Consider the following 12,232-nt stretch of genomic DNA (forward strand, 5'->3'; position numbering starts at 1 on the left):
AAATCGGCTTCTTTTTTATGTCTGCTATCTGAAATAAGTCGTTAAAAAGCTGGTAGTAATATAGTATGCGCGCGCCAACAACAGAGGAAAGGCGCACAAATGAAAACAGTGACGAGCTATGTGAGAAGCGCGCCACTCATCCCGCCTGCAGACACCTGTTCCCTCTCAATTCATATAGTGAAAACGTATATCTTGTGTGTATAAACGCACACTGGCGAACATATAGAATTTTCCCCAGCAGGCCAAAACAACGTTTTGAGCTAAATTCAAGTAGGAAAACTTACAGAAAAGGACAAATGATGCAGTTTGAAGTTGACCAAATGTGAATGACCGTATTTCGAAAACAGCGGATATACCGCCATCATTTGGCAATACATGGTCTCTACATCCGTGGACATTAAAGGGATAGTTCATCAAAAAATTATTTTTCATCCTCATGTTGTTCTAAACCTGGATAATTTTTTTCACTGGTGAACAGAAAAGAAGATATTTGATAAATGATGGTTAGCACACAGCTTATTGTAACAATTGAATTCCATAAACAAATGCGATGGAATTTAATGGTTACCATCAACTGCTTGCATCATTTATCAAAATATCTTCATCATTTATCACATTAATTTCACAATATATTTTTTCCTATTATGGAAGTCAATCATCTGCGTGCACTGCTTACCATCATTTATCAAAATATCTTCTTTTCGGTTCACCAGAGAAAAGAAATGCATAGAGGTTTAGAACAACATGAGGATGAGTAAATGGGTGAACTATCCATTTAAGTTCATTTTACTTCAAATTCCACCCATAGCCCCGACTATTTTTCTGTGAAACCAGGCCTAGATTCTCCACACTTACAATTTTTACCCAATAAAATATGTATTGGCACAACTAGAAATATGTGTTTGTGTTATAAAATAGCCAAAACAACTAAAAACTGAGTTTTTTTCTTTTCTTATTGACACCATGCCTATGCACGCTATGGCTGTCTTATTTAAATACTTTAAAGTCATCTCGAGGCCCCCTAGTGGGCACTGTCCCTCTGGTTGTTAAACATTGTTATATACTATAGTGTTTAACCTTTAAATCCAAAGGTTGTTAAATCAATGTAAATATTATTTGCGTTTACAAAACATGTTGTTTGTAATCTAGTTTGATCTAAATGAGTATAAAAACAGAATTAAAAGAAATGACAATAGTGACGAATATAGTGCACAAAACTTTATGATAAAATGATTTAACTACATACAAATATACATTACTTTTAAGGTGCCTGACGTAGATAAGCAGCAGTGAATTCACTAAAAAGCATCAGATATGTTGCTGTAAATGATGGCAAATCCATCTATAATCTACCCATTAAAGTTTTAAGAAGGGCTAGCTTCCCATCATGTATGTATATTTCAAAGGAAACCAAACAACCACACACTACTGTAAGGCACAAAACAATTATATAATATACAGACATACGCGATTACGTAGGTATATGATTATATAGTGTCTGAATCAGACTAAAATCTGATCTCATTTAGTGTACATTTGCTGGTTATACAAACGATAAAAAGTAAAAACATTTCCATCACGCAATCATAAACAAAAACATGCAGAAATGAATTTGAAACATTAAAGCATTGCACTCTTAAGCTAAAAGTTCAGTCTTAAAAATCTCATCTTTATGAAGTTTTCTTAAAGCTACCGTGCTAAACATTTGTATATTGTTTGTTACAGATCTCTACTTTACATAAAAATGTTTTGAACACTTCAGCATGAGATTTTGATTGTGGAACTTGATTTGATCGCTTCATTGAACAACAATCCCCTAGGATGAAAACGGAGAAGAGGTGGGAATGACAGAACGGCTTGGTCATTATGGAGTGAGACGCTCATCTTCCATGTGTAGTGTGCTGGGGAGGCAGAGCAAGGGCTGACTGGAGCTGTTGGTGCTCTGACTCTTCAGGCTTTCAGTGGACCCTGATGACCCTAAAAAAAGGTCAGAGATAGACTACTAATATAACCTCGAACATTTTACATGTAGTGTCAAGTATGCTGTATGTGCCTACTGGGAATCATGACATGTACCCCTGGCCCTGACCTTGGCAGCTGTTAAAAGCAGCTAAAGAAATTATCAATTATACATAATAAAAGAATAAGGAGAGGACAGTGTATAGTTATTGTGTTGCATGTGACACAAGTACAAGTTTACTCTTATAAAGTCACTGGAAATCAATAAAGAAAAGTGAATTATTAATGACACAGGTAACCTACCAGAGTCAACATTCCTCTACAGCTGTGGACCATGACTCAGATGCTGTTTGTGTTAAGAGCAAAGCAGAGTTAAGAGTAACAGAGAAAGAAAAAGAGATTTAGGGTTACAAGACAGTACAGGATTAGACACATGCATCAACACACAGCTAAGAGATAAGGGTGTGAAAATGTGATCTGAAAATTGAAAGCCAAAATGTATAACAAAGGCAACATGTATCCAAAATACCATTTACTGGCACTTATCTTTTAGTTTTGGCAATATTCTAGTATGAAGCAATTTATTTGCATCTGTGTCGTAAGAATATCTTCAAACAATAATTGTACCACAATAATCCATCATGCTACAAATAACAAACTTAAAGGGATACTAAAGAGTTAAGTTAATCTTGCTAAAAATAAAAAGGGGGAAGAAAGCATGTTATAGAGAAAGAAATGTTTTTAAGCACTAAAATGTGCATTTAAAGATTACCTCCATATGTAAAATTTGCTGAGAGAAGCAGCAATAACAAACATAGAAGGTTTACACAACAGACTGCATCAGTTCAACCAAACATGCTGCTGAAAAATTTGCTTGCTTCAACACAGCTCTTTAGATTTGCATTTTCTCAAAGTCAACATAGCCAGGTTTAATTCGGACATAAAAGACGAAATGAACGTAAAGGAACTGTTCCTATAAAAGAACAGATGCATTTTGTCAGATTCAGATTTAGTGGGGAGGGTTAGGATTGTTGGGTACTGCGTGTGTGTTAACAGGCTCACCAGGCAGGGCCAAATCTGCTGAAGGGTCACTTTCTGTACGACTCAAACTGCTGCGCTCACTGTGGCAGTCTTGTAGGATTTCACTCACTGACACACCCAACGATCTGCTCTCTGAACCTGTCAACACATAGGTCAGATGATTAGCATGGTTTCTCTTCATAACTGATAATATAATACTGCAACATACAACCAAAGCAGAATATATTCATTCAAATATTTTACACTTCACTCATTCAAAACATTTTTTTCCATAGCTATGTTATCTGATAACTGGTTACTTTGTTACCACAGGTTTTCATAAATAGAGTTTGCTCACCTGAATTTGGGAAGCCAGGTTTGGCGGACACGCCCTCTAGAGTTGCCTTACGGGAAATAAAAGCGGATGAACTATTTTTAACACAGAATTAGAAATGATGGACAGATAAAACTGTGTAGATTCTTTACTAGTTTGCATTTCTTTACCAATGACGTCCAACCATGTAAAAAACACATGTCGATGCAAACTATCCCATTAGACGATGAGCTCATCCATACTACATAACAAAATGCTTTTTTTCTCAGATTTGCATGGGACAAAATTTTAGGAAAGTACTGTATAGTATTTATGTTAGTGTTTACTGTGTGCAGGACATTTTATAACCAACCTTAAAGCATTATCCAGATAATTTACTCACCACCATGTCATCCAAAATGTTGATGTCTTTCCTTGTTCAGTCGAAAAAGAAACAATGTTTTCCGAGGAAAACACTCCAGGACCCCTCCTACCCCAATGGACTCAAATGGACCCCAACACTTAACCGTTTTAATGCAGTTTAAAATTGCGGTTTGAATGCAGCTTCAAAGGACTCCCAACGATCCCAAACGAGGCACAAGGGTCCTAACCAGCGAAACGATAAATTAAACCACAACTTCCCTGCCTCCTCCGGCCGTGTGACACGCCAGCGCGACCTCACCCAATTGCGTAATGATGTGGAAAGGTCACGTGTTACATAAATGAAACGCACATTTGCGGACCATTTTAAACAATAAACTGACACGAAGACATTTATTAGTATCATTCGACATACAACAACATCGGAACAGTCCTCTTTCTCCACACTTGTAAACACTGGGGTGTAGTTTCGCATACGTCATCCGTGACCTCTTGACGTGATGACGCATTAGGTGAGGTCATGCCGGCACGCCACACGACCAGAGGAAGACGAGAACTTGTGGTTCAGAAGTGCATATTTTTATTTTTCTTGCCAAAAATGACAATCGTTTCACTAGATAAGACCCCCACGCCTCGTTTGAGACCGTCCAGAGTCCCTCTGAAACTGCAATTTGTTGATGTCCATTAAAGTCCACCAAAATGAGAAAAATCCTGGAACGTTTTCCTCAAAAAACACAACTTCTTCTCGACTAAACAATCAAAGATATCAACATTTTTTAAGAAAATGGACTAATCCTTTAATAAACTAAGTTGAAAATGCAACTGCAATGTGGGAATAAAAGGTGGCTGACCTCAGTGGGAGTCAGGCAGCATGGCAGAACCGCCCGAGGTTGGGCATCTGAGAGCTCCGACAACCTCTCTTCATCCTCTTCCTCTTGTATGGGTGACGATGGAGAACGTGTAGAACTGCAACACAAAATTATATAGATGCAACACAAAACTATACATGATAAATGCATGTATTTTAATAGCGCTTAAGGTGCATTACAGATGGATCCCTGAGGGATTATCATCTAATCACCATTTACTTAACCAATTTTATCCATTAAAAAACCTAAAAGCTTCTAACTATTGAACTTACCCATCTGGTGACTTGCTGCCTTTGCCCTTAATTGATGCAGTGTCTGCGCCCTGCTGCCGCCCGGTCAGGTTCAGCGGATCTCCCATCTCCCCCGAAAACTGGATCTCCTCATACAGAGGTGCTGATGGGATGGAAGGAGACATCGGCTGCACCCCATTCAAGGCCTCCAGGAGAGAAATAGGCTCATAGCCAGGTGGGATATTATCAGCATTCTGAGATTCAAGTGAATAAAGTGTGCAGTTAGCAAGACTCTGACTTCCTGCAAAAGGATTCTTCACTGTCAAAATATTTTAAACACACAGGATTGTCAAAATTAAGCCTTGGCATCAAATCATTTTAAATATTTACTTATACACAAAGGCATTATATATACACACAAAGGCACTACAAAGGCATATTTGAACACTGTACATCTGCGTGCAATGTATAATATATTTTAAATAAAAACCAAGTACCAAGGTTTTTTACTTTTTATTAAACTGGTCCCAAGATCATTTTTAGTGGGCGTAAGTGCACATAAGTGTCCCAGGAACGTAACCACAGGTATATTAGGCAACAATCCACTGCAAACCAAAAAGTGTCTGAAGGCATTTAATCTTACTTTAGAATAATACATGTATGGTTTAGAAAAAGCAAACTCTTTTGCGAAATGTTTAGCTTAAGTAAAAAAATATGCAAAATATTTGACAATTCCAGTCAAATGCCTAGCATGACTAACTTGAGTTCATAATAAAGTATGCATGCGACTTTTACCGAATGCTCAGTATGGTCAGAGCTCTGGGACAGCACCGGGCTGAATGAAACCGGGGACAGAGCGGCTGCTGTTTTCTTCCTCACAGCTCGAATCTGGAGCAGAGCCCTGAATGCTGGGTAGTGAGAGGAGAAATAAAGGTTGTGTGAGGAGCAGCATGCATAAACAAACACAGGTGCTGGATCTTCACATGGACACTTAAATGTTACCAGATTCGGCAACAAAAGGGAACCAATGTTTACACAGCTGGTCTTACTGCTAAAGCAAATCACTGCCAGTTCTTACTATAAAGTTTTCTGTCTCATTAGCATATTTCTCCTAAAAATGTATAGCAGGAAAATATACTCAACATTAAAGGAAAATACTATGGTCTTCTGTGAGCAAGATAACTACTTTATTATACATATAATATTTATTTTATATATTTATCAAGGAGCTGATGTGATGTCCATATGAAAAACCTTTTTTTTGTTGCCATCAGCACAGTAACATTGTCAGGATGTAATTTTCCTGTGGCTAACAAGAGATGGGTTATTTATAGCTTGGGTGACTGGAAATGAGATAAATGAGAATGCCAACTGATAGCACTTATGATGTATAAGAGAGTGAAATTGTGAAATAATACAAGATATCGTCAGCAGGTGGCAGCGTTCTTTGACAGTCACATGATACGCAAGTGACTATTCAATTAGAGACAACAATAAAATGGGGAATGAACACACAATAGTAAATCAGTCTTTATTAAATAATGAATAAAGAAGTCTTTTATCTTCATAGCCATACCCAATTGAAATGTTGGCATTGCTTGGAGGAACAAATCTAAATGATAATAGAGGGACAATGCAGCACATTTAAGCACTGATTCATGAGCACTTACGGAGTCTGCAGATAGGGCAGTTGTTGGCCTGGTAACGCAGTGTGTCGGCACAGGTATTGCACAGACACAGGTGCCTGCAGGGAAGGATGAGCGTGTCACGCATGTCTGATAAACAGACCACACACTCGCTGCTGTTGTCGCTGTTCTCATCCTCTGTGGACTAAAAATATCACGTCCAATCAGAGTCAGGAAATGGCAGGACGGATCGGAATCAATCACATATGCAATATCTTGTTTGCATCTAAATTCGATCACCTGTAATGACACGATTTACCTTTGTTTCCTGATTGTTCCTGTTTTCAATGCCGTAAATCTCCTGCAGCAGATAGCTCACACGATCCACCTAAAGGATGAATAGGCAACATGTAATGAAGTACGGATTACTGGCATTGGGAAAGCAACAGCACAGATCAAAGGCATCAGGATCTTTTCATGAAGCGATATAGCTTACAATTTGGGCATCTAATTATTCACACAGCCAAAATCACAGATACATTGCTAAACCAGACAGTTTTTTGCTTCAAGGCACGAAAAACACACCATTGCATTCGATAATAAGAAAGATTATCCATACACATACTTACTATTTGCTTCTGTTTTAAGGGTTTCACTGAGAAACTGCCATCGACGTGCTGTTTAAAAAGAAAACTGACGGGGTCAGATGTCACTCAAAATACCTTAAAGAATTATTTGATCCTTGTGCTATGAATAAGGATGATGGTTATGATTATGTTGGTAAGATATTATGGGGCAGTTTCCCCGACAGGGTTTATATTAAACCAGGACTAGGCCTTAGTTATATTATGCCAATTCAGTAGTTTTTTACAAACATACCTTAAAAAAAGCATTACTGGTGAGCATCTTGAGGCAAAACAATGCTCAAATAAGCAGTTTAGTCTTAGACTTAACTTAAGCCCTGTCCAGGAAAGCGGCACTATATGTTGGTATATTATGTTGGTAAGTTTATGTGCTTCGAGAACTTGATAATGTCATTTACATGAGTTCAAATGCTCACTTCTGTTTTGTTGGGAGATGGCCACAATAAATGTCAAGAGTACTTGTTCCCAATATGATGAAAGTTTGAATAGTAAATGCATTTTAAATATCATTGTGCTAAAAAAAAAGTAGAAATTTAACAATTTATGGTTTTTGTAGAAACTTTATCCCCCTATTGCAGTAAAATTAGATGGTGATAATTCTGTTTACCTTTTTCTACACTCCATATATAACAATATTATATCATTTTAACTTTCTCTTAAACCCTGGTTAATGACTGACTCAATGCAAAGAATGATTTAACAGAGAGTTGTTAGATATTTCTACTTTAAAAAAAATGCATGTTACCTAATGCTTTTGAACATTAGCTGAAATGCTTCAAGCAGAAAGACAAAAGATAAAACAAACAGAAATACAAGTAAAAAAGAAATACACACCCTTTCAAAAGCTGCCAAGAGAACATGTGCATGGCCTGTGACATCTGTAACAAAACAAAATGTTTTGAAAGACCAAAATATGCAGTTATTTACTACATGTACTGTATTTTATAATCATAAAATGTTTTGCCAACCATCATCATCCACTATTGCCTGGACCACCAAAGGGAAAACACCTCTATCCAGATCAAAGTTCAGCTGCAAACATACATTGACTTAAAATTAAAATGTTAAATACCTATAAATGTCATTCAAATCACATCACATGGAACAGATGCAAATAAATTTGTCTACAGCAATATTGTCATCATTAAATAAATAAAAAATCACAGCTCCTCAGGCTTCCATTTGGTGAAATCAATCTTAAAGGATGGCAGAGAAAATTGTTGATTTATTCCTCTCTTATAATGGACCGTTTCAGACACCATTGAAGGGCTCTTGGGGCTGTATCTTCAAGAAGAAAATTGTAATGATTATCACAAACAGGTCTAAGCATACATGCAAGTCTCAGTTACTTGCAAACTACAGTTCATCACTGTTATTACAAAATGAGGCTCACTCAGTCTTCTGTATTTACAAAAACCAAGCGTTAATTACACCACTGTTTCCAAAGAGTTCATTAAGCTGTCATGATAGTTGTTGTCTAGATACCAGTGGCTTATGTTTCACTGGGATCAAATAGCACAAGTGGTATTAGAAAGCAACTGAGATTATCAATCTTCAAAAAAACTTTAGTTTCTACATATTTTCTTCCCCCTTCACTTATTTACAAAAGTGAACTCAATATGCACCGGTGAAAACAAATGATTTAGAAACATGCATTATCATACAGAATCATTATTCAGTAAACTTATATTGCCATTCCATTGGCAAACTCCTCAAATGCCTGACAGTACAGTGTAATAGCCACTCTAGCGTCAGTATCAAAGCAGAATTCAACACCATAAAGGACTTTAGGATCTCCTGTGTCATCTGGCATGCTGTCAGAATCATCCTTATACCTGAAAATTAAAATTAACAGTATGTACTGAAATAAAGAGCTGGTTGTTAAAACCACACACACATGCAGGGGTCAATGACAAAACAAGCTTCTAAAAACATATTTTTTAAAATAGATTTAATTTTTGGGTCAGGGACCATGTGTTTATAAAGTTTTTTTTTTTTTTAATCTTTAAGTACAATATCACAATATTTTTGATATCATTGAAAAATGTCAGGTGCTACAACCAATCATTGTTTATTTGCCAGATAAGTTTTAATGCGCTCCCTGTGTCATGATAATTATTTGTTTATTCATAATTAACAATTAGAGACAAACTTAGCTTGCATTTATTAAAACTAAAACCATCAGATAAATTATTAGCTAAATGTTTTATTTCTTAGGGGGATTCATAGCAGTTGCACCCTCTGACTTTCCAGTTGCACCACCTGACCTCTGCGACTAATTTACAGAAGCTGGCATAAGCTTTTGCCTGTGATATCAAATTTATAAATATACTTTTTTTAAAATACAATTAAAATGTGTTTGATAAAATAGCAGTTTTTCTAGTTTTCATTGGTTGTACCACTTGACACAGAAAGTGTACCAATCTACCAATTACATTAAAGTTAGTGATGCACCGATGTATCTGCCGCCGATATTTATCGGCCGATTTTTGATGAATTTGAAACCATCGGCATATCGGCAATAGCACGAGAAAGGCCGATACCGATTGTTTATTAATTAACTGCATAAAGAAATCCATTATATGTAAAAAATGAGTTAATGTTGTTTATCAAATAAATGCTGAATAGCAAAAACCACCTTCGAAGGTTGTCATGCTGTCTTATTATATTTGTTTTAGCTTAATTTGTGCCTCTCTTATTATGTTGGTCAGTTGAATGTTAATTAGATCCAATCCATGTTCAGTAAAAATAATTTGTTGCAGAAATAAACTAGCTAATAGACAACTATAGTATTGTATACAAGTGTTTAATATCGGTATCGGCCAGAAGTTGTCTGTTTAAATCGGCATCGGCCCAAACAAATCCTATCGGTGCATCCCTAATTAAAGTATGTATTTTTTCAGTATTTGAGAGAAGTCTACAAACTTATCATTCAGCCATAAAGACCACCTGGAGGATGTGACAACATGTTAACTCAGTGCTTCTCAATTATTTTCTGTCACACCCCCCCCCTAGGAAGAAGTAAACATTTCGCGCCCCCCCAACTCTCCGCTGCGACTGTAAATCGTATAATTTGTCTATAAAATTACACATCTGCAAAACATTGCATCCTTATTAACATTAAAGAAAACACAAAAAAAGAAATATCAATCAACTAACAACAAAGAATAACTTTATTAACATTGTTTTTTACTCTGTAACAGAAAAGACTAAAAATGCATCAATTTGCCTGAAATAAAAAAATCAATCCTTATTTACAGTATATTTTTTGACCATTTAATACGGAAAAATTTAATTAAATATAATCAATAAATAATAATAAAAAAACGCAAGCGGCTTATCAGCGTGTTTGGGGTGTAATGTCTTTAAGTGACGGTGCAAAGAAAATCACTTCCTGAAAAAGTATTTTCCCCGGGGTCTCGCGCGCCCCCCCTGGTGTCGCATCGAGCCCCCCCTGGGGGTCCCGCCCCACTATTTGAGAAGCACTGTGTTAACTCTTTATCCTTGTTAACTTCTTAATAAAAGGTCCATGATTGCGGTTATACTACCTTGACATTTGAGAACATCCAAATTGTTGGACAAAAGTTTTTGAATTATCCTAACATCCCAACAACTACTGATATTTGTGAAATTTGTTTATAGGAAATGTTTCGAACGAAAAATAATGCCAAAGTATCTTATTTTGAATAATTAATAATTTGAACACCATTTTTAACAGTTGTCTTAAACTGATCATTTGTACGGATGGAATATTTTACAAGTTTGAGATACCAAAACAAAAATATTTATTATAAAAAATTCTGAAAATGTATTTAAACTAAATAGGTTTTACAGAATAAAGTGACACAAATCATAAATTTATCAAGTTACTTTTATAGTAAAAAATGCCCAAACTATACAAACTGTCCTTTCTTTTAGTCTTGCTCGGTATAGCTCAGCCAACGTCGAGGAACTATCCATTTATGATGTTTTTATAATCTCAATAAAAATATCAAAAGGACTTTTCAAAACACAATGTGAAGACTACCTGACAAGTCGTAAAGAATCCTTCCTAATGTTCACCAAACTTCTCAATGTCTTCACAGGTTCATGTGGAGCAGGGGTCACATAGGGAAACTACATAAAAGATAAAGAAATGTCCATTTACCATATCTGTGAGAATAATGTGAGATGTCTGTTGACAGTTTTAAAGTTGTATTAGGTGGGTCACCTGCACAGGTCTGTTGCCTAGGTAATTTAAATCCATGTTTTCACCAAAAAGGTATCCCTCAGGATGTGGCGTGTCAAACTTTTCTCCTCCCATGAAGAAATGACTTGTAAAATAATTTCCTATGGTTAAGAAATTGAAAAGTTATTATTTAGGATTGAAAAGGTTATTATTTAGGATTAGAAAGATTATTATATAGGATGGATTTGTTCACATCAGAATAAGGTCATGCAGGGGCATCAGAATAAGGCATTTTCTGTGCACATTTTCTAAAATCAAATACAAAAACTAAACTACTAGAGACCAGGACAAAATGTACAAAGTCAAACACCACCAAGAATGCGTAATGTAACGAGCGCCTGTATAACAGACTACATTAGGCTTAATTTAACCACCAGGTCAGCATTGTTTACACTTTCAAGTTACATAAGTCACATTTTACCTGATTTTGGAGGGTATCTGTACGCCGAATTGGCTTGAATGTCGATGTCTTCAACTCCACCAATTCTCCGGCTAATTATCGAGCCCATGTTTGGAGGTAAATAGCTGTTTATGACTGATATATGTGAAACAATAAGGTTTGTTTGGATAGTGTTACAGTTAGCTGGATAACGTTTGTTTCCTCTGCTATGGATACATTCCCATCTCTGACGAAGGCAAACTACTGAGGACAAAAAATACTTCTGGATCGACGTTTTAATCCCTATCAAAACAAAGATGGACTTGTTTTAACTTACAAGTCCTAAAGAACGATGCAAACGATCCGTTAACAGAATAAAAACATAAACAACAATGTTAGAAAAGACTCCCTTGTGAGTAAGCCATAATCTCGCGAGATTACATTTTAGAGCGCAAAGAATGATGGGATATGTAGTACACGACACGTCCACTGTTCGTTGTAGTTTTAGCTGTCATGAACAGACAAACATAGCATGAGCGTTATTAAAAATAAGAAACTTTGTGTAGTCTAACTCTAAAGTATTT

General features: G+C 36.2%; 2 protein-coding genes across 4 annotated transcripts in view; one reads left to right on the forward strand and one right to left on the reverse strand.

Moving 5' to 3' along the window:
- Window positions 1–1,205: 1,205 nt before the first annotated feature.
- Window positions 1,206–12,059, reverse strand: mgrn1a (mahogunin, ring finger 1a). 3 transcript variants are annotated; one of them, XR_012369246.1, is made up of 18 exons: window positions 11,691–12,059; window positions 11,252–11,370; window positions 11,069–11,157; window positions 8,727–8,876; window positions 8,205–8,322; window positions 8,010–8,070; window positions 7,876–7,919; window positions 7,027–7,074; window positions 6,717–6,785; window positions 6,443–6,602; window positions 5,568–5,680; window positions 4,815–5,026; window positions 4,525–4,639; window positions 3,338–3,383; window positions 3,022–3,138; window positions 2,732–2,932; window positions 2,263–2,305; window positions 1,909–1,977 (listed from the first exon to the last, which is right to left on the reverse strand). XR_012369246.1 is itself a non-coding variant. In XM_073866851.1 (17 exons), the coding sequence occupies exons 1-16, from the start codon at window positions 11,776–11,778 to the stop codon at window positions 2,268–2,270; spliced, it is 1,587 nt and encodes a 528-aa protein (XP_073722952.1). In that variant the 5' UTR covers window positions 11,779–12,057; the 3' UTR covers window positions 1,206–1,977; window positions 2,263–2,267. The 3 variants fall into 3 exon arrangements, 2 of the variants coding, with proteins under 2 accessions (XP_073722952.1, XP_073722951.1); XM_073866851.1 differs by lacking the exon at window positions 2,732–2,932 and having other exon boundaries at window positions 1,206–1,977; window positions 11,691–12,057; XM_073866850.1 differs by lacking the exons at window positions 2,263–2,305; window positions 2,732–2,932 and having other exon boundaries at window positions 1,206–1,977; window positions 11,691–12,057.
- The window catches only part of zc3h7bb (zinc finger CCCH-type containing 7Bb), a 497,977-nt gene continuing 494,962 nt past the window's right edge, over window positions 9,218–12,232 (forward strand). The window contains exon 1 of the mRNA XM_073866848.1: window positions 9,218–9,223. The gene's annotated coding sequence lies outside the window, so the exon portion shown is untranslated. The remainder of the gene's footprint in view (window positions 9,224–12,232) is intronic.

The sequence above is a fragment of the Misgurnus anguillicaudatus genome, chromosome 4 (genome assembly GCF_027580225.2).
Source record: "Misgurnus anguillicaudatus chromosome 4, ASM2758022v2, whole genome shotgun sequence".
Lineage (NCBI taxonomy): Eukaryota > Metazoa > Chordata > Actinopteri > Cypriniformes > Cobitidae > Misgurnus > Misgurnus anguillicaudatus.